The sequence below is a fragment of the Mercenaria mercenaria genome, chromosome 13, assembly GCF_021730395.1.
Source record: "Mercenaria mercenaria strain notata chromosome 13, MADL_Memer_1, whole genome shotgun sequence".
NCBI classification, from domain to species: Eukaryota; Metazoa; Mollusca; class Bivalvia; order Venerida; family Veneridae; genus Mercenaria; species Mercenaria mercenaria.
The window spans coordinates 59,601,256-59,627,406 of NC_069373.1; the positions used below are offsets into that span (position 1 = coordinate 59,601,256).

At 35.0% G+C, this 26,151-nt stretch overlaps 1 protein-coding gene across 3 annotated transcripts in view; it reads right to left on the reverse strand.

The window, feature by feature from the left end:
- The window catches only part of LOC123528633 (serine/threonine-protein kinase TBK1-like), a 49,079-nt gene extending 26,982 nt beyond the window's left edge, over positions 1–22,097 (reverse strand). For all 3 annotated transcript variants that reach the window (XR_008366819.1, XM_045308506.2, XM_045308505.2), the window contains exons 1-15: positions 21,938–22,097; positions 15,823–15,951; positions 14,745–14,871; positions 11,910–12,000; positions 11,151–11,241; positions 10,074–10,231; positions 9,667–9,777; positions 8,629–8,808; positions 7,577–7,806; positions 5,532–5,685; positions 4,885–5,035; positions 4,125–4,234; positions 2,854–2,973; positions 1,271–1,372; positions 524–617 (exon numbers count right to left, since the gene is read on the reverse strand). Coding sequence is in view for 2 of the 3 variants with exons in the window: in XM_045308506.2 (XP_045164441.2) it covers positions 524–617; positions 1,271–1,372; positions 2,854–2,973; positions 4,125–4,234; positions 4,885–5,035; positions 5,532–5,685; positions 7,577–7,806; positions 8,629–8,808; positions 9,667–9,777; positions 10,074–10,231; positions 11,151–11,241; positions 11,910–12,000; positions 14,745–14,871; positions 15,823–15,951; positions 21,938–22,039 (1,950 nt within the window). In the remaining variant the exon portion in view is untranslated. The remainder of the gene's footprint in view (positions 1–523; positions 618–1,270; positions 1,373–2,853; positions 2,974–4,124; positions 4,235–4,884; positions 5,036–5,531; positions 5,686–7,576; positions 7,807–8,628; positions 8,809–9,666; positions 9,778–10,073; positions 10,232–11,150; positions 11,242–11,909; positions 12,001–14,744; positions 14,872–15,822; positions 15,952–21,937) is intronic.
- Between the last annotated feature and the right edge of the window lie 4,054 nt (positions 22,098–26,151).

Below are 26,151 nucleotides of genomic sequence, written 5' to 3' on the forward strand. Positions count from 1 at the left end.
GCAAATGCAGTGTCAAAATTTCACCAGCAAAGGTAACATGTATATGATGGCTTAGAATTTTTGTCCACGAAATACAACTCCTGCACTGTAACCATACTATGTAAACCCTTACCTTGCTAAACTTCTATAATGAACTTGTCAATCTTTCAATTTGGACAGTAACATTAACTGTTTAAAGGGGTGCATACCATAAAGATACTGACTGAATGGCGACCCGTGCAGATCATGATCAAACTGCACAGATGTGCAGGCTGATCATGATCTGCACTGGTCGCAAAAGCAGAATAAATCGTGTCAAGATCATGATCAAACTGCACGTATGTGCAGGCTGATCATGATCTGCACTGGTCGCAAAAGCAGAATAAATCGTGTCAAGCATGATAAGGGTTAATATATCTACAGTAATGATACCATTCTTTTACATGAAAATATTTCCTTATCACTCAGAAATTTCTGTAGTTCAGTTATGAAGAATGAAAAGCATTTTTAGTTATGTGATGTTATATGCTCCTTAGAAGATTACCTTAAAATTCCTCATATACTTTTTGATGGTGGATTTGGTTGTTTTAATTTCTTTCTGTAATGTTTCCATCTTTGCTTGAAGTTGTGCAAATGAGCTGTAATTAAAATGAGGGGAAAATATTTCAACAAATCAAAGAAATATACAGTGTGTTTTACATTAATTCACCTTTAGAGATGGAATAAAAAGTCTAAAGAACAGTTCAGTAAAACACACCTATTCCTTCAACCAGGTACATTAAGTTGGTACATGCATGAAAACAGAATGTTTCAAAAATTGCTTCAACACATCTGACCAGCATTAATTTTCTTGTTAAACCTTTGTTCTTTACTCAAAATTGAAGATGATACTGTAAAATCATTTCATCTCATTGAAAATTTCATAGTTTCATCCACAACAGTTATTTTGTAGGGACATGAATTGATGTATTTCAACTTCTGAAAATAAAACAAATGGATATTTCATTTGACCTTTGGAATTTTCAAAACTTTTTTTATCAACTTGACCATAAAAATGTGTCCCTATTAATATCAATGACTTATGTATCTTATTATGTGGTTTTAAATTTTTCTTTATACGGTACTACTTAAACACTCTAAATAAAGTCTATCATTTGACAAGAGCAGGTAACCATTTTTAATGGTAAGAGAATTCAGACATGTAATAAATCGGGACATGATCAGCTATACTCTATATGTTACGAATGGTTAAACTAAAATTCTGTAAAATAAAACATGTTTCCTTACTCACCTGTGCCAATTCAGGAAGTGATTATGAACTTCTTTCAACTTTCCTTGACAATGTGTTGACCAAAGACTAAGAGCTGTATTGTACAGGTCAGTCAGCTGTTTCCTGTAATCAGTAGAGATGTGCTGATCAACTCTTACCCTGCTAAATTTCTATAATGAACTTGTCCATCTTTCAATTTGGACAGTACCATTAACTGTTAAAAAGGGAGCTTAACAAAAAGATACTAACTGAATGGCAAACAGTGCAGGCTGATCATGATCTGCACTGGTCGCAAAGGCAGAATCAATCGTGTCCAGCATAAAAAGGGTTAGTCATGGTGTTGACAAATCATATATAAATAGTTTATGGTGTGATCACCAACAAAGAATTCTTACACCACAACGATAAACATGGATTTTCTTATGGATTCTCAACACTAATAAATAGAGAATAAGACTTCATGCTCTACAGCAAAGAAATATACACTCTATCAATTTCTGGTGATTCAGCACAGAATGCTTTTTTTTGTCAAAATATTTTTCGAAGTGACTTGTGCCTTTGTCGTTGGCATTTTGGGAGTCCATCCCAGTCTGGTTCAGACTGGGTAATACTTCTGGTTTATCTAAATCAAGTGCTGAGTGACTATTGTAACAGTATATACATAAACAACAAGATACGATAGTTTTGCGCTTAGCCCTTGAAATGTATTTATAACTGAATTAAATTGAAAAGTTGGAAATATTAAAGAAAATAGCATAAAATAGTCAGTTCAGTTTACAGGGTTCAGAAACTTTTATTAAAACTTAAAGGTCTTTGAGAAAAATTGATTCTTTTTTTTTCAACAAGAAATATGACCAATTACTAGCAATGATCAACTAAAAACCCTACTGGTTAAGGAAGGTTGCAAGAGTATTCCAGGATAATATTAATCCATATGTGGCTTTAGATTGTTTTGATATTGTTAAATCCAGACATTACTTTAACTGGTAAACTATTCCCGGAAATTACAAAAAATAAACACATTATCATTCAATACTTAATCCCAGGTTTCAGGCGTACCATAACTTAATAATGACAAGTCTGGAGACATCTTTAAAAAAGGGGAATTTGCCAGAAAGCCAGTATAAACTTTTATCAATGCTGGTAATTACCAGCATAATGCCAGAGAAATAGCATCCCTAAAAATTGTTTTCTTTGTTCAAATCATTACATTTCGCAATAAAATTTTCAATATGTTGTCTGAAAACATGTTTCGAAAGTTTTCTAATGTAATCTTTCTTGTATAAATTGATTTCTGGTTTGTTTCTGTTTGGTTCAACATCACACAGACACAATTATAGGTCAAATTTTCAAGTTTTCATGGTGGAAGAAAACCATGGACATTATTTCAAGAATGGCTCGCACCTGGGTAGAGCCTCTTAACTTTCCATAAGACAGTTACCTAGATGGCATCCTAACAATGTTTTGAGCAGAAAGGGGTAAAAAGTCAATGATAACCATTCAGCCACATGTCTCCAAGTGTAAACAATGAAGCTATATGTATGTATAAAAGCAGAAGTCCTTGTTTTCAAGATAATGCCACAATACAATAATCTACTGGATACCTGTCAAATCTCTGTAACTGTTCTTCATGATACTGTAATGATCTCCGCTGTTTTTTCCTCGTTTCCAGGATGTTCCTCTTTTCCTTTGCTTGTTCCAATAACCTAGAAATCTTCTTTTGGCTGTATAATGTAAAAATAATACAATATCGGGAGATATTTAATTTTATTTACAGAACCTTGGACGTATTTTAAAAAAAATTTGCAATGTAAGATAAAACTAACCATTTGTAAATCAGGCCAATTTAAACCCACATTTTATCACAAATTTCTTGCATTTTGGTAAAGTTTCAGAATCTATGTAAAGCCAATAAGCAATTCCAAAGCACAGCTTGTTCTTTATGTAACCTACCATTTCCTTCTGTTAACCCTTTCCTTGCTAAATTTCTATAATGAACTTGTCCATCTTTCAATTTGGACAGTACCACTGTTAAAAAGTATAACTGTTAAAAGGGGTGCTTGTCAAAAAGGTACTGACTGAATGGTGAATAGGTCAGATCATGATCAGACTGCACAGATGTGCAGGCTGATCATGATCTACACTGGTCGCAAAGGCAGAATCAATCGTTTCCAGCATGATAAGGTTTAATGCATACAATATTTTTCATTTATAACAAAAAATATGAAAGACCTATTACATATACCAGGAGGTTAGTAGTAACAGGTAGGTAAAACATTATGTAACTTCATCCATGTAAACAAAGTAGACACTAAGTATAAGCTGGCCTCCTAATACAACAGATAATTTGATAATATATACAGCAACCACAACAAAAACAAGGGTGTGTACCAATGCTCATCTGATAAGGAATAAGCAAGACAGAGTTACTTACTCCATTAAAGGAATAAGCAAGACAGAGTTACTTTCTCCATTAAAGGAATAAGCAAGACAGAGTTACTTACTCCATTAAAGGAATAAGCAAGACAGAGTTACTTACTCCATTAAAGATAACTTAGTTGAGTTCCAAGTAACAAGGCTATTACTCAATATAAATTGTAAAAACTTCCAAAACAAAAACCCTTTTCAGCAGAAATGGAATACTTCATGTACTTATTCAATGCTGGTGGCAAGTGATTCTGCTTTTGTGACCAGTGAATAGCAAGATCACCCTAATCATGGTCTGCCAACTAAATGGGGGACTAGTCCATTTTAGAAATTTAGCAGGCTAACAGTTAAAAAAAACAATTAGAAAAGCAGCAGAAGTGAGATCATTTCAAAAAAGCAATTTTACAGTAGGATTTTAGCAGAAAAACAACAGAAAGATAAAAAGTACCATTTGTTTCCATCCACACATCCACTCATATACACTCTGATCCCACAGTCTGTTTTCATGTTCTTAATGGTGTCCATGTAGATTGTGCAGTTGTTTATCCGTGACTTAAGCTATCAAACAATATACAACTAAATCTTTATCAAACATTAAGAAAAAAAAAACAGTCACAAAGAATCAGTTCTCCAGAATAGCATCTATCAAAGCCTGTTCTCTTCAACTTTCTAAGATGGCAGCTCTGTTTCTGAGTTATCGGGAACTTTTAAAAATCAAAACTGTTTGTTACGCCTATTTTGGTTTGTCTGCTGGGTTTCATGTCACATTGACACTGCCTCACCATATATTGTTTTAAACATGGTTGAGCACTTGGGCAGAACCATCGACAGTCACCAAGCTATAAAGACGGCTTCCCCTCATGATGACCTAAACAAGGCTCAAACTCACAGAGATGTGGGAAAAAAGTGATTTCAAGTCAGCTTCTGCTCAAGTTTTGACAAAATTTCATGTAATTTCAAATGAATTATTGTCAAAATAAAGATTCTACTATAAGTAGTAAGTTAATTTCAGCAGTATTCGTACATCTGAAAACTGAAAATTTAGCAACTTAAAGCCTGTATCTTTATTTCAGACAAAGAATATTGATAAGTATGGGTCCTAATTTGTCACATATTGCCTTTTGAAGACTAAGATAAGAAGTGCATCAGTACTGCTGTAAACAAATTCTGGGAAAATCTATTTCAAATAAAAAATGTGAAAATCTTACATTTTCTATAGACAGTCCAACTGTTGTTGTTACACACTGTACAACCCCGTTCTCCATGATCGCCTTGTGAATATGCCGTAGATCCTTCACTCTATCACGATATAAATCTACTTCCGTCTGTAATCTACTCACTATCACCTCTTTCCAGCGTCTAAAAATAACAGACAGTGAAACTATGGTACAGGTGGCTGTTGATAAAATACTAAAACTGTGTCATTAAGATGAAATGCTACCGATAATACAAAATAACTACTTTAACCTTGAAGTTCCTAATTCTTTTAGCACATGTATTTATTTTGGCGATGCTGCATTTTGTATTTTGGACCAAAAACAGAAGACATAACACCAGGGTACTTTCTGGCAAGTAAAACATGAAAGTCAGGATTTCTAGTTGAATTTGTTTTTATTATATCAGGCTAAATAAATGTTACATTTATAATTTTTTCTTTAATGACATTTTTTGTGAGAATATTAAATTTTATGAATACGAAAACAAGCTGTGGCTTTAAACCTAATCTAAAATGAATATTTTCATTTTAAAATATGCAATAAAATGTGTGATTATTACTGCATAAAATATTCAAAGAAGATTCTTTCACATCTATTAGAAAAGTGCTTCTTACATCTAGAAATTGTACAATACTTACTCTGTTCTGTTGATGGTTTTCTCAAAGAGGTCTTGAGTAAGACAGCCTAACTCTATGTATGACTGTACCAGGGCTATACTATCACAGATTGACTTGGCTATCCTGTAGTCCTCATCGAGATGTCGCACAGACTCTGGGAATGACGGAGAACATACTGAAACAAAAATACCATAATGTCCATAGTCCATAGTTCATATGAACTTACTTAAACATCAGCTTAAATTTTTGTGTGAATTTAGAGAAAACTAAAGAAAGAAGCTTCCATCATTTACAACTGTTTTAGAGGACCATACTTTTATTCCTAGTTTTTTTTTGGGTGTAGCAATGCTTTTCAACAGTATTTCTGTTAGGAAATGGCTGACAGTTAACCTAACCAATAATCCTGGATTCCGTACCAGTAGTACTGTAAAATCATTTAAATTCGTGGGCATGAAATTTCGTGGTTTTGGTCAAAACGGCAATTTCGTGGGGATATGAATTTGTGGATTTCATCATTTGAACACAAAATGAATGGGAATTTTACTTTTTCGTTGGGATTAAATTTAGTGGATTGACTCAACCATGAAATCCATGAAAATTAGTCCCCAACGAATATTAATGATTTCACAGTAACCTGTTGTTTTCTGCAAGTAAGGCAGAGGGCAATATGATCTCAAGCACAATGTCTTTTATCCAATTGTCATAGAGAATATATGCACTGCCCAGGACACCTCACAAACCTGCGATCTGCAGATCTATGCTCTACTAACTAAGCTAAATGTAATGGACAGCATACTGTTTAGTCTATCCTAACATCACTGGCAAATATTTAACATGATAAAATCTAATAACTTCATCAAGGATCATAATAATGATAATAAAAATATATGAGCCATGCCATGAGAAAACCAACATAGTGGCTTTGCGACCAGCATCCGCGCAGTCTGGTCAGGATCCATGCTGTTTGCTAACTGTTCTCTAATTGTAATAGGTTTGGAAAGTGAACAGCATGAATCCTGACTCTATGCTGGTCGCAAAGCCACTATGTTGATTTTCTCATGGCGCGGCTCGTATGCGTTTGATCCACCTAATCCATATTTTTCTTGTCTTGCTGCTTTATTCTGCAGGATCCAGATTTAAACTTTGAATCATTCTAAATGTTTTCCAGAGTGATAATAAGATATTTTTGAAATTTTAAAATATTTTCATTTGTGTTTTTTTATGTCTAACAAGGCTGCCATAGTAACAAAATACGCCCGTTGAGAGCTTGTTTGAAGAAGTTTTTGTTACAGAAATGCATATGGTTCAGATATCATCACAGCAGCTTCAAAAATATGAAAACAAAGGCTATCGTTAACAAGAACTGTCTGAGGACAGCAACGCTCGAATATTCAACAGCCTTGTCAACTGAATGAATACTGAAGTCCAAAAAGGGGCATAAGTTTGTAAAATTGCAAAACTGAGTTATGGAACCTGTACAATGCATATCAGCTCAGGACAATGGACAACTGTGTGAAGTTTCAATCCATTCCCATTAGTGGTTACTGAGACACCAGCATACATACAAAAACTTAACCAAAAGCTGCTAAGTCGAAAACGGGTCATACTTTTGTAAAAATGCAAAGTAGAGTTATGGAACCTATGCAGTGCATGTCAGATCACCACTGTGAACAAGTGTGTTAAGTTTCAATTCATTACCATTTGTGGGTACTAAGATACCAGTTCATATACAAAACCAAAACCAAAAATTTCTAAGTCAAAAAAGGGGCATAATTTTGTAAAAAAAGCAAAATAGAGTTATGGAACCTGTGCAGCGTAAGTCAATTTATCACAGTGAATAAGTGTGTGAAGTTTCAATGCATTCCCACAAGTGGTTACCGAAATACCAGCTTACATAAAAAACTTTACCAAAGCGGGATGTGGACACTGACGCAGACGCATGGGTTAGTCTAATAGCTCTACTATTCTTTGAATAGTCGAGCTAAAAATGAGGGGACAATCTGTGTAATATATATAGATTAGAACACTTCTGCTAAAGCATATATCTGAAATCAGCAAAAACATACCAGGAAGTGTTTCACTGTACCAGAAATGTTTCTCTTCAGGCATGATACACTGCTCGACTGCTGTTGATCTTACCAGAACTAGAGGTGTGGCTAAACTCAACTTTGGATACAAAATGACAGTATCCGTCTCTGACATGATCTCCCTGAGCAAACACTCTTCATAATTTATTAACTGGTCCCTCGGTGGAATGTTCGTCTCTGTATATATCTCTTGTTGTACATCAGAAAAACTTAAAACAGAATAAATAAACAATGTTATGAAATACAGTAATGGTAACACATATGCCTGAGCAACAAGTAAGACTGTACATACATTTCAATTCTACTTATTTAAGTTAATTAGATTAAAGGCAGGAAGTGAAGAAGAAATGGTAGCATAAAATTTAAAAGGAAAAGTGACACAAAGATACAATTTTAGACTTCTGACATGCAAGTATTAGGTCTGAATCACTTTATTATTATACTGCATCTATATAGCATTATTTTCATGTACATACACTTTCAGAAGAGTGTTAAGAAAGTGCAAGTATTATATGGACAAAACAAGGGAGTGATACAATGCACTTTAAAGTAGGTCCCTATCTGATATATAGGGTCATACTGCAATGTCTCACTAGGGGTCAATATTTAGAATAACGCAATTAGCCATCATAATATCGTTAAGTTTTCCAGCACACAGATGAACCATGTTTTCTTTAAAGTGTCAAATTTTAAAATTTATCAATTTTAAAACAGTTGAAATTTTTTTGGCAAATCCTTGTTTATATTTCTAGCATACCATATTAATTAATTTGAACCTTGCCATGAGAAAACCAAAATAGTGGCTTTGTGACCAGCATGGATCCAGACCGGCCTGCGCATCCGTGCAGTCTGGTCAGGATCCATGCTGTTCACTGTCAAAGCCTATTGCAATTAGAGAAACCCGTATGGATCAGCATGGATCCTGACCAGACTGCACAGATGCGCAGGCTGGTCTGGATCTATGCTGGTCGCAAAGCCACTATGTTGGTTTTCTCATGGTACGACTCATTTTATAAAATTCCTCAACTTACACACAATCTTTTTGGAGGTAAAGTCTGAAATGTTTAGCTGATGTTGTTGAGAAAACATAAACTATATGTCGACTCAGTATGTCATCTGCTGCCATGAAAAACGTGTCAAAGGTCATGGCCTTGTTTGGATCACCCTCAAGTAGACGTTTCAATATCTCTGTCAGCGCATCCTTCAACCATCTACAAAAATGTACATGTATAAGTATTAACAAATACTAAAATTTTGACAAAAGGCGCCCACTTTATTACACAATGATTTGGAAGAGCAGTTAAGAGAGCTTGTTCTTTATGTAACCTACAGTTTAACCCTTACGGTAACCCTGCTAAATTTCTATAATGAACTTGTCCATATTTCAATTTGGACAGTACCATTAACTGTTAAAAGGTGTGCATACCAAAAAGATACTGACTGAATGGCGAACAGTACAGATGGTCTGCAAAGGCAGAATTAATCGTGTAAATCATGATAAGGACAAAACACTATTTCTGCATTATTTCATTTGAATTTAATGTCAGAAAAAAAAGTCATTATTGATTTCTTTACGGCATTCTAAGTTGCTCTAAGAGGGTATGTAACAACTTTGAAACCCAACTAAAAGGTTTCAATGAGATCTCAATGCCAACGCAGGTAAAGATATACAGCTATGCCCTACCAGGTGACATGAAAATGGACATTTTACTTGTGAAATAATTACATAATCAATAATTATTCATTTACTCACTATTGCATTTGAAAATAAGGATTTTGTTGGGATTAGAGTTTCACCAACAGCGTTCAAATCATATGGTTATTTTCAGCTTTTAATGGCAGAAAAATACAACAGATGCCACCTCACAAAAGAGCTTAATCATTTAATCTCAATAACCAACCTAAACAACCAAACCCCAATGGCAAACTTATTAAACCAACATTCCATCAGCAACCTAATTCACCCAACCTCCATCAGTGACCTAAATCATCAAACTCCAATTATTGACCTTAATCACCAAACTCCCATCAATGACCTTAATCACTGAACCCCAAATAAGCAGACTGACCGTGACATTTTACAAGTGGAAGGTAATTCCTTGGTCCATATGACATCACCATTTTGTGTTCTCTGCTCACCAGCTATAACTCCAAACTCCTTCTGAGCAATCATCTGAAACCTACCAGAATTAAACAAACATTTAATGTGAGTTTCCCTTTCATTTTTACAAAAACAAGATTAATTCTAATAACTTTCTTTTCTTCTTCAGGTATTTTGCTATGACAACTTTAAAATCACAATTAAAGAAATTTTAAAAATAAACTGTCTTCCATCAAAATCTAATGGAGAACATACCTACTGGTATGCCTCGCCTATGGATCAAACTCAAGGCCATGAGATTCATAAATCTGTGATTTGTTTCTACACAGTTAAACTGTTGAGCACATACAAACAGGTATATATGATTACACTTACATCAGTGCTTTATTGTTTCTACCCTGGTATGGTAGGAAAGGAACCCTGCCTGTGACAGAATGATACAGCGTAGCACCCAGACTCCACAAGTCAGCCGCAGCGTCAAATTCTCGAGACATACCCTGGTCTATGAAAGCTGCTCGAAATATATTTGGATGCTGGAAATCAAACCATTTTTATAATGTTACAAACATTTTTATTCATAACTGAGATTGCTTAGTTTGACCATACAAACTGAATGCTTCCAAGGTTAACCCTTACCATGCTGGATGCGACAAGTGTAGATCATAATCAGCCTGCACATCCGTGCAGTCTGATCATGGTATGCACTGTTCGCTATTCAGCCAAAATCTTTTAGGTAAGCACCCCTTTAACAGTTAATGGTACTGTCCTTATTGGAAGATGGACAAATTCATTATAGAAATTTAACAGGGTAATGGTTAAAGAGCTTCCCCAAGAGAACATTGAACTTGTTATAGTTACCTTTCCAATAAACAGCCTATTTAACGCCATAATGGGAACTTGCTGTATATTAGTAGGTGTAATAAGCCTTTTTATTACATTACTCTTTATATAAATTGCCTGTCCATTTTGTGCAACTGATCGACCTATTTCCAACACTAACTTTCAAAAATAATATTATGTAAAGTTACTGGTTGGGAAGCAGTATCGAACCTAACTAGTTTCCAAACACAGTATAAAGTACTACTTACTACAACTCCTAGGGAACCCATACATTATGTCACTATGTGATGCAATAGAGGATGAAGTTTATGCAATGTGTCATCTGTGTCAATTGTTGTTTTTTTTTTTTTTAGGAAACAATGGAGGAAAAATATGAACATTTGTCCAGCTACTGGTTCCCAGTTAGTACCGGTATTTCTGATGTTGTAATAAAACACTTTTTGAATGGCTTGGCATTCAACAGTCACAACTATTGCCCTCAGTTCTTCAGACCTTAGACAACAATCTTGACCACTGACTGGCACGCCATTCAATAAGTGTATATTATACATGAAACATTTCATACAAATGAGAAACAATATCTCATTACAATTAATTAGATTTAAATCTTACAAGATATTCCTCTGTTCCAACAAGGGACTGAAATGCTTCTGTTTCTAGCACCGGTTTTGCTGTTCCAAAATCTGATAACTTGTAAATATTGCTGGAACATAAAATGGATATAAATATCAAAAAGTGAATCAATAGTAATTATATATTTCAAACCTATAAAGTATGTTTTTTCTAATATAATTTAACAACATAAGACTAACATCATCTACAGAACTTTTCAACCTCTCTCAGATCTCTAAATTAAAACATTTCAAGAAAATTCTTCACTTTTCAGCATGACTAATCTTCCCTCAGCCTAATCAGCCATGGCAAGTTTCTGCGCCCTTGTCAAGAATAAATGACATTTAGGGCACTGCAATGCGAAGCAATATATGCCCAAAGACATTTGACCCTAAGTGTGACTTTGACCTTTTAGCTAGCCATGCACTTAACATGCACTGTGCACATCTTCTCGATGTGGTGAACTTTTGTGTCAAGTTTCTTCGAAATCCTTAAAGGGGTTCAAGAGTTATAGAGTGATGACCTTTGACCCCTAAGTGTGACCTTGCCCTTGAAGCAAGACATCCAGAGCATGTGCTCTGTACATCATCTCGATTTGGTGAACATTTGTGCCAAGTTTCTTTGAAATCCTTCGAAATGTTCAAGAGTTACAGAGCGGACACGAAATTGCTAACAGACGGACAGATGCACGGATGGATGGACACTTGGGGTATAACATAATACATCCCTTCGGGCATATAAAAATGACTGTGACATTACCTCCCATCTTGGTCTTGTACAATAAGAATATTTCCTGGCTTAATATCTCTGTGAAGAAATCCATGCTCTCTTAAATGCTTCATTCCTTCAACTGTAGACAGAACATGAAGTTAGTACAAAAACAGTAAGTAAATAGTATTTCAAATGTTAAATAACTAATCATGATTTTTAAACACATGGCCACAGGTGACCTCTAGCTGACTCTTCTGACTGTTAGCTAATGGCTTTTGATTTCTACCCACTAGGGCATTACCGCACCTTCTCATATCACCAGTACCGGTATTTTCAGGATGCAGACATGAGTGTGGTTTGCAAATAGCTTTCATCACAAATGATCTAAACTAAATTTGTACCTGTATAAGCAAACATGGGTCAAACATTACACAAACACTGCTAAACAGAGTTAAAGAAGTAAAAAAAACAAGAGGGCCATGAGTGCCCTATATTGCTCACCAGAGTTTATCTGGCCTAATGACTTAATTTTTGACCCCAAATGACCTAGTTTTGAATTCAACCTTAAGATCATCAAGACAAACATTCTGACCAAGTTTCATATAGATTGAGTCACAACTGTTGCCTTTAGTGTTCACAAGCTTTTCGTTTGATCTGGTCTATTGACCTAGTTTTTGACCCCACATGACTCAGTTTTGAATTTGATCTAATAATCATCAAGACAAACATTCTGACCAAGTTTCATAAATATCGGGTCACAACTGTGGCCTTTTAGAGTGTTCACAAGCTTTTCCTTTGATCTGGCCTACGGACCTAGTTTTTGACCCCACATGACCCAGATTCGAATCTGACCTAGAAATCATCAAGACAAACATTCTGACAAAATTTCATAAAGATTGAGTCAAAACTGTGGCCTCCAGAGTGTTCACAAGCTTTTCCTTTGATCTGGCCTACTGACCTAGTTTTTGACCCAACATGACCCATATTCGAACATGGCCTAGAGATCATTGGGACTAATTTTCTGACCAAGTTTCATAAAGATTAAATCTCAACTGTGGCCTCTAGACTGTCCACAAGCTTTTCCTTTGATTTGACTGGGTGACCTAGTTTTTGAATCCACATGACCCAGATTCAAACTGGACCTATTGATAATCAAGATAAACATTCTGACTAATTCTAACGAATTTCAAACTTGAAATGTGGCCTCTAAGAGTGTTGACAAGATTTTCCTTTGATCTGGTCTACTGACCTAGTTTTTGACCTAACATGACCCAGTTTCAAACTTGACCTAGACATCATCAAGACAAACATTATGACCAAGTTTCATAAACTCAACTTTAATAATAAAGATTGGGTCATAAATGTGACCTCCAGAGTGTTCACAAGCTTTTCCTTTGATTTGGCCTATTGACCTAGTTTTTGACCGTACATGACCCAGTTTCAAATTTTATCTAGAAATCATCAAAACAAACATTCTGACCAAGTTTCATAAAGATTGGGTCACAACTGTGGCTTCTAGAGTGTTCACAAGCTTTTCCTTTGATCTGGCCTACTGACCTAGTTTTTAAACCAACATGCCCCAGTTTGGAACTTGACCTAGAGATCATCTAGACTAACATTCTGAACAAGTTTCATAAAGATTGGGTCAAAAATGTGGCCTCTAGAATGTTCACAAGCTTTTCCTTTGATCTGGCCTATTGCCCTAGGATTTGATCCCACATGACCCAGTTTCGAACTTGTCCTAGAGATCATCAAGACAAACATTCTAAGTTTCATAAAGATTGGGTCACAACTATGGCCTCTAGACTTTTCACAAGTTTTTCCTTTGATCTGGCCTACTGACCTAGTTTTTGACCCCACATGACCCAGTTTCGAACTTGACCTGAGATCATCAAGACAAACATTCAAACTAAGTTTCACTGAGATTGGGTCATAAATGTGGCTTTTAGTGTTCACAAGCCTTGCCTTTGATCTGGCCTACAGACCTAGTTTTTGACCCCACATGACCCAGCAGGGTTTTTTCTAGCTAATTTGGGAACATAGCCTATACCCCCAAAGTTGGGAATTTTGATGCGTAAATGTTCCAAACTGGGAAATATTTAGTCACATAGGATATAGTAAAGATGTGTTTAAGCACTTTCTCATACACTTGTTTCACATTGTACAACCTCTTTTAACATACTTCCATTACAAAATTGTCCATAATTTGGCCAATGTTTGTGCAATTTTGATGAAATTTTTTTCAGAATGTAGATTGGGAATGTTTGCATTCATTTTGGGAAAAATACATACTTTTTGGCATTGGGAATATAGCCGAATAACGGCTATAAAAACGGCTGAAAAAAAAAAACCTGCCCAGTTTCAAACTTGACCTAGAAATCATCAAGACAAACATTCTGACCAAGTTTCATTAAGATTGGGTCACAAATGTGGCCTCTAGAGTGTTCACAAGCTTTTCATTTGATCTGGCCTACTGACCTAGTTTTTGACCCAACATAACCCAGTTTCGAACTTGACCTAGAGATCATCATGACTAATATTCTGACTAAGTTTCAACTTTCATAAAGATTGGGCCACAAATGTGGCCTCTAGAGTGTTTACAAGGCAAATGTTGACGGACGTCGGATGACGGACGCCACACGACAGACAATGACCAGTCACAATAGCTCACCTTGAGCACTTTGTGCTCTTGTGAGCTAAAAACCAATGTTATAGTGAATGAAGCTGTTATTTCCTTGAATAAATATCAAATTTAAATTGGTAAAAAGTTTAAAATTCAAATATATAAATCCCATTTGTTCAAAAATAAAACTGATGAAACATAGGCCATTCATGTTAGTGATTAACTAAAGCTTTTCTTTGGAGAGATATAAGAAATTTCACCTATATGTCTGAAAAAGCGAATAAATTCATCCTCTGTCAACCCGTATCTGTTCTCTGGCTCACACAGGGACATATAGAGACTTTTATCACAGTACTCCATAACAGCCACAACCCGGCCAGTATCTCTCTGTAAATAGAAAAGAATGCATAAACAAGAGCTGTTTGTAAAACATATGGCTCCCATGAGGGACTCTTGGCAGTAATTAGGTGTGTTATTTTCATTTTTAAGCATACAATGTACCTTAACCTTTCACAAGATGACCCCATAAACTGGACATCTACTGACCAAAGACAATCATGCTTTGAAGTATGATGGTAAAACCCGGACAGTTCTCAAGCTATTGATTTTGAACTATTTTTATATTTAGCTCTTAGTAATCAGAAACCTCTAGCTGTCCTACTGACCTAAAAAATAATAGTGTTCATCTAATGACCATATGCAAGCCACTTACGAAGTTTGACCAATGTTGGCCAAAGACTTCTGCAGTCACTTATCTGAAATAAAGTATTCAGTCTTAAGGTCACAGTGACATGGTTCTTTGACATGAGCCCATAGGCAAAAATCCTATGAAGTTTTGACTATTGTAGGTCAAAGATTTCTCTAGTTATTGAATGGAAACCAAATTGTCAATTGACAGACTGACAGACCTACTGATGGGAGGGGGGAATAGAAATTATAAACATAATTATTGTGGATTTTCTTGAAAATTATTTCTCTATAGTCATGGCAGTGCTTTGTTATACAGACTTGGGAATGTGGCAAGGTCCTCTAAATTGAGAGAAATGGGCCATAAAACATCCAAGTGGGGACTGTTTTTCTTCATGACTGCTGAATTGAAATTAAATGAACTATTAACAGTAAAAATTTCTATTTGCTACTGAATCTGGGACCTGTATTCAGCCCAATACTGACCAAAAAATATTGCATGGTAAATCCACAGTCTTTATTAAATCTGTCCTGGAGAACTTTATTTTCACTGTAAATAAATAACTACCTCTTTGACATCTACTCTATGGACATCCAAAGCTTTGTGTTTATGACAGAAAATACACAAATGGTTAAAAGAATATGACTTACATCGGTTTCTTGTCCCATAAAAGCCACAATATTGTCATGGTTGAGCGATTTCAAAGCTTCAATCTCCCTCTGGGCAACACCACGTAACCTATGCTCAAATATCTTCAAGGCATGAATTTCTCCCGTGCCCTGCAACAATAAATGTTGTGTCAAGTGACAGCTTTAATGTTTAACATATTAATTAGAAACTTAGGGACACTTGTTTTGTACAACAGAAATTAGGAAATGATCACATAAATTCAAAATACAATACAACATCTGGTGATGTATCAGTCATTCAAATTTGCTTGTTTCTGTTAAAACATGCTTATGCTAAAATGACATCATGTTAACGTGCGATGACGTCAATATTTTTGTTGGGACCAAGAAAGAGTGCTCCTACATTTTATCTACTGTTTTATATTAACAGCATATTAGAATTTAAATAATGTATAGCAAAATCGTGTTTTACTTAAATCAATTCACTCAAATCGGTTATATGTCCCCAGAATAATTCACTCGGGTTACACCCTTGTGAAATTATTCCATGGATGTATAACCTATAATTTTCATGAATTACTAACTTTAAAACACTGTTTTTCTATATATTATTTACTAAATATTGATATATTAATCAATATATTTTATATCTTTAGATTTACAGATGATATCTATAAGCAAAAAGTTATGGCCCTGCATAATATGTGATTAATACTGTGAAATTTGAAGTATAAACCCATGGCATCAGCACAAATGGAATATGCAGTTTATTTCTTCCTCATCTGATACCTCAACAAAATAATACTATGGGCTTAAACAATGCTAGCTCCATGTTCCAACAAGACCAAATGTTGTTTTATAAACATGGATAAGGTATCATCACAAAACTTTATGTAAATACAGTCTATGAAAAAGCGTTTTCCCATATTAACATAAAGTACAAACATTCAAATGATCTGGATGAAACAATTGGCATATGCATGAATAACAGTTAAATAAAACAGTTTTAACATGTGTCTGGAAACGGGTCCTGTCCAGATACTGGCTCCAAACTAGGGAGTGACTACTGAGTGTTACTGTTCTATGCTGTTGATGAAATATGGTATAATGAGTCATATATAAGGATGTGACAGTTCTATTTTTGGCTTAGTTTTTTAGCTCAGAAACGATGTAGGATACTTTCATTCTAAATTTCCAGGTTTTGGTTTTATTTATTGGGAAAATGTCTACATACAGGTAACTGCCAAAGAACAAATTTCATAAAACCATTTTTCTGAGGGTGATGTTTTATTTTTCTTACAATGTAACAAAACATATCTCAATATTTTTATATTATTGGCAAGAAGATATGATATACTACCTGGCTATATATGATTTTCATATATACTGAAATGCTTTAAAGTACTGAAAATGGGGTCTAGACATTCATTTATTTATAAGAAATACCTGTGAGTTCAGTGGAAAAAACAAGAGAGCCGCGCCATGAGAAAACCAACATAGTGCATCTGCGAACAGCATGGATCAAGACCAGCTTGCGCATCTGCGCAATCTGGTCAGGATCTATGTTGTTCGCTAACAGTTTCTCTAATTGCAATAGGTTTTGAAAGCGACCAGCATGGATCCAGACCAGACTGCATGGATGCGCAGGCTGGTCTGGATCTATGCTGGTTGCAAATGCACTATGTTGGTTGTCTCATGGTGCAACTCCAGTAAACATTACTACAGAAAAAAAAGATTATGCCCTTTTCTTGTTATTCTGAGCCCCTTAACTGGTATTTCAATTCTGGGCAGTAATAGATTTAAGTTTCAATAGAGTTTTTGCTATAGTTTGATACTCCTACATCTAAATTAAAAAAAATTCTAACTTAAAGGATTGTTGTCAATGAATAATCCAGGCTTTCACATGACGACCCTAACCCTCTCAAAAACACAGATGCTGTCTCATTTAACCGAGACTTGTGATCATTGTACTAGCTGTCAAAAACTTTTTCCTATAAGAAGGTTAAATACTACCCCAGTGATTTTAGATAAGCAAATTTTGTGCCAAAATTTTCTGCTGTGTGTTTATTTCTATTTTAATGTGAGTAATACTTTTTTATTTTTATACTTGTTTAACTGTCATATGATTTGCCACAACATGCATAAAATTAAGAAACAGGAAATAGATGCGAGTGCAAAATTTCCAAAGGCTCGGATCAATTAGAAAGCTTGGAATTACAAGAAAGAGGCATAATTGTTAGCAGTGCTAATTCACAGCAGATTGTTTGGCTGTTCGTAATTTAAAGAAAGGAAATGTCTAGGAATCCGGTAACCATATGCCTAGCCTGTGTTCTAGTCGTCCAGTAACAATCCGATGCCTAGCCTGTCCTCTAGGTTTTTTTCCAGCTGTCATGATCAGGTAATCAATTTGTTTATGAATTAAGTATTTTACAATGCATTGTTAAACCATTTATCATACTTTACATAATAAGTTGCTAAACTACATCTGATCAATATTTGTGATATATTTGTGTTAAAAATGCTGGTGCTTATAAAAACATTCCAATGTTGTTGTTGTTGTTTTTGTTGTGCCAAGCAAAAATATTGACAAACAAAAACAGAAGTTTCAAAGATGATGGCAAAGTTGAAATGTTACGTCACAGGATAATGTTGTGCAGAAAGAAATTAATGAGAAATGTTGGAAATTCCCCATATGCTAAGTTTATAACATGAACATGATCGTAAATACATGATAAATGTTTTTAATTCAATATTATCATTATCATTTGAAATATCTTTAACCATCTTCAACAAAATATATATGACTCAAAGATTGGTTACACGTACTGTGTCTACAAATGAACGTTTATTAAACTTGTATAAATGAATTAAGTGTCAAGTATGGAAGTGTCTATCGGCATGACGGTCGTGCCGAGTATTTTTCTTATTCGCACGACGGTCATGCCGATCAGTATCCTTATCTGCATGATGGGTGTTTCGATAGCATTTCTATTTTTGGCATGAGGTATTATCCTAGTTAAAAAACTATTAGCATCATGTTCATTGTTTAAGATATTAAATCAATAACTTTAATAAGATATTTAAACAACACCAAAAAAAATGATAATATTACGGTCCATACTGTTTTTTTATTAGTTAAACTGGTTAATTCTAAATTCATCAACTGCAGAATATAAGAAATAAATAAAAAAAATGCACAGAAACCTAATATCTGCATACCTTAATTTGTTCATAATATCATACCTTCTTTTTGTGTTTCTAACTTTTTACATTATGTTTTAATTCAATAAATCTGGTATAAGTTAATATCCAACATAATAATTGTAGGCATCTTAATCGCATGTTATCGTGGGTTAGGTGCATGCTAGAAATTGTAAAAAAATATGGGGATCCGATAAGCAGGGAAAAACTTCAGAAAAGCTTAACTAAATTTTACATAATTACGTATACATTTAATAAATTTTACATAATTATGTATACAGCTTGTTTAGTCATATGGATAACAAAAATAATTGGCATGACTTTCCAGGCATGATCATCATGCGAATAGCGCATATAATCTGCACAACTGTCATGCAAATAACAAAAAAACCGGCACAAGGGTCATGCATATAAAGAAAATTATCGACATAAGTTATAACCATCATGCGGATAATCTCAGCCATCAATTACATGTATGTTGAAACATATATTTCATCCTGCAGAAAAGTCTTTACACTCTAGCATGATTATTTCTTTAATTTACTCATTTCTCCATTATATTAAAAATTGGTTTAATACACTTCTGTTTTATAGTTTATACTCATTGACGGTTACGCGATTAACATCTGAACTCAGCCTATCATTTGTTTACATGTAAATAATGATATTTTGAGAAAATGATAAATTTACTTAATAGATATATATAACTTTCCACAAATCCTAAACATACATTGATTACCGGACTGCTAGAAAACCCCTAGAGGACAGACTAGGACTCTGACCCATTAGAGGACAGCCTATTGACCATATCGACATTATTGATAAATCCCGTTTTCCGGTATTTCCGTACATAGGGTCAGGGGGGTCGGCGAGATTAACCGATATAAAGACCGTGTACACTATGAGCGATTATTTTTGCCAGAAGATAAGAATATATGTGAAAGTTCAGAATCCAAATGGTTTGCCATTTTTCAGCTGAGTTTGGTCTCAAAACTGAGGTTTTTTATCGACAATAAATTAAGCCGCGGACACAGAACTTTGAGACAAAATCAACATTTAGGCCACACAATAAGCATAACTATACCAGAAGAAACAATCTCAAACTTTTGATTGAATTTTGACGAGTTATGCACTTTTTAATTACATTTTTTGTTTAAAGTTTTATATAAGTCCAATATCTCTGTTACATTCAACTATTGACTATTATCCCCCTTTTACTGGCAAAGCTTTAATTCAGAGTCAGTCACTGAGAAAAGTCGAGCATGCTGTCTTATAGAACTCGATCATGTTCATAATTTAAACCCTTCTTACCAGATTAAATTTGTAAGAAAAAAGTACAATTGGTCTGAAATGGTGACAACATGCATGAACATTCTAACCGAGGGCTGAAAAAAAAGTGTCGAACAAAAATCAATAAATTTGTAAATTCCTTAACCCACACTTTCGTTAAAAATACTGGTCTAAATGAATTTTGACCCTGAAACAGAAAACAAGAAAGGACAAACATTAAAAACACAAAGAAACAGAAATGCTTAACATGTATTTACCCTTACCAAAATATTAGATGGTGTTATCAAATAAATTGATGTGTGTGTTTCCATCAATTTTTAATGAATTAGTCGATTTTAGAAGAAATTAATTTGGTAACCATTGGATAAATAGACGTAACTGCATAAAGGGGAAATAACCTTCATGTTCTAAAGATAGAATTGGCTGTTTTTCCAACATATTATTATAAGTATTTTATTACGGGAACAATAAACTTTTTCTTTGAATAATCAAAAAATTCATTTCAACTGGTAATGTTTTCTTATGACTGGGAGATTTTGCTTCAAAACTGGTAAAAAAATGGATCTAAATTGGCATTTAGAAAGGCCGATATTCGTTCCGTAGACAGGTGGAAAAGGCCATTGTCAATCCTTATCAAAACAACAATCATTTATCAAATTCACTGTGAAAACAACCATTTTCCTCCAAGCTAACGTGTGTCAAACATGTTATAATACACAAACATCGGTGACACTTTGATTTACTGTGTAAACATGTTCAAGGCACTCCTCGGTAATATCAACCCAGTCATAATACTTGTTTTTGGGGTTTTTTTGAAAGGCGGGAGAATTATGGTTTTGGTCGGGAGACGGGAGGCAAGGTGAAAAAATCGGGATTTTGACCCTCCCGCGCGGGAGATCACATGTATGTAAGAATTTATGAAAGATCTTACTTTCTCACAATGGAAATACTATTCTACGACTTCGGCAACATTGTTTTTTGCAAAAATAATCTGTTTATCTTGAACAATGCAAAAAATTTCACACCTTCGGTATCGAGCCACGGAAGCGGCAGTGTAGAATAAAAGATAAAATTTCAAAAATAAAGTAAACTTTGAGGATATTTTTGCTATATCTTAATTACAACAATGTTTAATGATAATCTGCAATACTTTTTTTATTCATTTTCTTTGTTTAAAACTTTAAAAAAGGATAATCTAAACACTACCGCCATGTAGCGTAATGGCCGATACCCCCCTCACCGTGAAAACGGGAATGGGCGTTTATTAGTGGTTTATACCGGAAAACGGGATTTTATCCATAATGTCGATATCGTGAATGACTCTGGTTACCAGACGGCTAGATATTTCCTTACAGAAATACGGTGACAAGTTCTGAATTTTGTCTGGCTTAATCTGAAACATAATTACGCACGAGCATCAAATATGAACCGACATAACCAACTGAAGATGTCAAAAAGTGTAAAAAAAAATACAAACTACCATATTTTAATGGATTTAACCATCAGTTAAAATACTTTCAGTTAAGTAATGGTAGCTAGATCTATAGGGAAGTGTATAATATTTGGAGTCCTTCCAAAATTTCTATAGAACCTTACAGCGCATATTTACATTTTATCATAAAACAGCCAAGTAAGAGAATATTACCTTATGAATTCCTTTATACACTTCGCATGTTGCCCCCTTACCAATAAGATCATCAAGGTGGTATACATAATATTCTGTTGCTCTTAATTTTTTGCTTTCCATAATTTTTTAGGATGACGTTCAGGAAACTCAAAAGGAAAGTAGATTTCCGGCGGAATTTCCCACTTCGTGTCTATTTTCTACTTAGTCACGTACCATTCTGTACATGTGCCGTGATTAATGCGGTTCATGATTCGGGTTTATTTAAGGATTAAATGTTGTTGTTTTTTCATTCATCTATACCTTATTATAAAGTATATCCTAGTGCAACAGTGTTGTTAATAGGCAAATAAACGTTATTTTCTCTCTGTGCAAAATATACAAAACCAGAAAAATAATGATATTTTTGTACAAACTCTGTTTATGTCCTGTTTGTTTCTTCAAAGAGTGTTGATAGCAATCAGCTTAAACAAACCACCAGATGCAGTATAATAAGAAAATTTATCCTACCCTCATACAAGATATAGCATAAAATCGGCCTGCCTAATAAACTTCGCTTTATCTAGTCAGTGTCAAGATATCGCTTTTGCGGGAATTTTTGAAATCACATATTTTATCAAATTTTGCATTGAAACCGTCACCATTGTTTTAAAAATGCTTGAACTTAGAAAATGAATGGTCAAATTATAGGTTTTTATCCAGAAACAAAAATGTTATTGCTATTTTTCATTTTTACAGCACTTCAGTCGGAAATTTTGAAAACACATTTTTTCCGAATTTTTCATAGAAACCGTTATCATTGTATTGGAAATGTTCTAACTAAGAAAATAAGTGGTAATAACAAAGGTTTTTATCCAGAAACAAAAAAGTTATTGCAATTTTTCAATTTTATCCACAAATAGAATTGCACTTGCAAACGACGTATATGACGTCAAGTCTGCACGCTGTTGCTCTTTTCAACGACTTTTCTCTATTTTCTGAACAGGTAGGATAAATAGAATATATAAGATTACTGTCTGAAAAATTTAAATTTATTAGGCTCGTCTACGAAAAAATATAAGGCTCGGCACAGCCTCGCCTAATATATTTTCTTCAACTCGCCTAATAAATTTAAATTTATCAGACAGTAACCTAATATTCTCTATATATACAGATGTTAACCCTGGGTTATCCGCTAAAATAAACGTTGGTATAAGACAGATGAAAGTTATATCAACCCTTTAAATACACAGTTGTAAGCATCTGAACTTGGAATAAAATTGTTACGCAAACAAAAGCAGGTAAGACTATATAGGAACACCTAAAGCAACCAGTTGTTATCCAAGTGTTGACTCTGTCTGAACGTCTGACAATGCTTCTTGGAAATCTAAACTGTTTCTGATTTGAGGAAGTTGGTAGAAAACTGTACAAAGTTGGTATAGGCCTAAACCAGGTAGAGGTATTTCTTCATACCTGTTATTTCAACGATTGTTCCATTTTGTTCAAATCATCAATCTTGTATAATTCTTTTCTTTGTGCAGAAGTCATCTTTTTGTGCAGAAATGGGACTGGCTGATACGCAGTAGAACATTTGAGCCGTACCATGAGAAAACCAACATAGTGCGTTTGCGACCAGCATGGATCCGGACCAGACTGCGCGGATCCATGCTGTTCGCTAACAGTTTCTCTTCCGATCTGCAATAGGCTTTGAAAGCAAACAGCACGGATGCGCAGACTGGTCTGGATCCATGCAGGTCGCAAACGCACTATGTCGGTTTTCTCATGGCGCGGCTCATTTTAACAATATCATGCATAAATTTAAAACTGAAAATCAACATACAAGTGCCAGATAATGCCTCAGAAAAATAAAATATGTTATCTGCGTATATAGGGTAAATACTTCATCTAGCAATTATACGGTTATGGTATAAAACTGATTTGAGCCGTGCCATGGGAAAACCAACATAGTGGGTATGCGACCAGCATGGATCCAGACCAGCCTGCGCATCCGCGCAGTCTGGTCAGGATCCATGCTGTTCGCTAATAGTTTCTCCAATTCCAATAGGCTCTAAAAGCGAACAGCATGGAGCCTGACCAGACTGCGCGGAGGCGCAGGCTGGTCTGGATCCATGCTGGTCGCATACCCACTATGTTGGTTTTCTCATGGCGCGGCTCATTTTATGTATATGGATGATGTTAAAGCAATTTGCTCAACATACGTTGCAATGGGCCGGCCTCAATACATGTTCACAAAACATTTTTAGTCATTTTCAGTGAGCTTGATAATGAAACGTTGTCATTTTTATCTAAATTGTATGTCTATTAAATGTTACATCAATAACTATTTTCAAGAGACTATCCAATATTGATATTCAGTTTTCATTATCGGAAAGACTCGAACATTTTCGTTCATTTCCGTCATTCGTTACGGAATTTAAGTAAAGACTGATTCCTTCTCACTCACAAAACTGCACACATTAGAATTAAATAAGTGGACGCTCCATATAGTCAATTTTGAACAGCTTGAAGTTTCAAAACTGGAATGATTTTAAATTCTTAATTGCACATAATAGCATATTTGTTAATCATTGTTTAAGATGTTCATTTAAGGATAAAAGTTCACATTGTGGGAATGGCTGTAAATGCCGATATTGAAATAACTCAAAGTCCTACCCAGTTTTTTTTTTGTTCTGTGTTCTGGCATGGGATAGATTTGTAACAAACAGAACAAGGTTCCAGGATAGCAATAGTGATAATGTCATAGAGAGCTCAAAGCCAGAAGATAATTCAGTTTACATGAAACCAGCTACATTTGATGGGACAGGTTCCAGGACTGATTATAAGGCACATTTTGAAGCCTGTTCAGAAATCAGTAAATGGACAGATGCTAAAAAAAGAAGAAAAGCTGTCTTCTTACGTGGTCAAGCACATGGTGTATTTGGCAACCTTGGTGGGGACAAACATAGTTATAAAGAGCTTGTTACGGCGCTAGAAGAACGGTTTGCTCCTCCAAACCAGACGGAATTGTACAGGGCACAGCTCCGTGAAAGACGACAGAGAGCTTCTGAATCCCTGTCAGAGATGGACCAAGATATAAGAAGATTAACGAATCTTGCTTATCCGTCTGCCTCTAGCCTTTATGATGCAGTCAGACATGCTGCTGAATTAGAAGCTTTCAACAGGGCTGAGCGACCGCCTCGGTAGCCTAGTGGTAGAGCGTCCGCTTCGGGAGGTCTGGGGTTCGATCCTCGGCCGCGTCAGACCAAACACGTAAAAAATAGTACTATAGTAGCTTCCCCGTTTGGCGCTCAGCATTAAGAGGGTAGTGCTAGGACTGGTCAGCCCGGTGTCAGTATAATGTGACTGAGTGGGATATCATGTCACGTGTCTACGGCGTGATATTCTAGTGAGGCAGCACTATAAAGTTGGGCATTGTGCTCATTGCTACAAGTAAACACCGTAGTTTATATGACTGAAAAATTGTTGAAAAAGACGTTAAACCCGAACACTCTCACTCACACACACAGGGCTGAGCGTAAGACAACTGAAGCTCAAAGCTACATGCGCTCTGTCAATCAGTATAAACATCCTTACAATATGGAACGTAATAATACAGATCAGTTTCAAAAATTACTGAACGAGGTTCAGAAACTTGTACAAATTCAAAGCTCTAACAAGTCATATAGGTCACAGGCTTAGTTAGATAAGTTCAGGATTAATCTAAATAAATTTTCAAGAAATTCGAATTCTAATAGAAACAATTCTGGTCAGAAAGAAAGATCATGGAAACAAACATTAAAGTGTCATGAATGTGGCGAACAATGTCATTTCAATTACCAATGTCCAAAGCTCAAAACACAAACTTAGAGGAAGATTAAGCTTAAAATAGATATAGTTTCTATAACTTATTCTGTTTTAAATGTACAATATGTTCTTAACTTACTAGTATTTAGACCTCTACCATTGTTACTATCTGGTCTATTTATTGCTGGTCTCCATCTGTTGCGCTATTTTCCATTCATTTACTAATTCCACTTTTTATAACTGTATGTTTTGCTAAAGGATATTTATCATATGGTACGCCACATATCAATTTAGATTTGGCTATCAATAAACTTAGCACACGACAAGCACTCTTGACTACTGCTTTTGCATGTTTTGCGGATACATTATAATCAAGATGCTCACCAAGAACTATTCCAAGATAAAGTAGACTTTTTAACAATATCCATTTATCTTATTTTATTTAACAATAT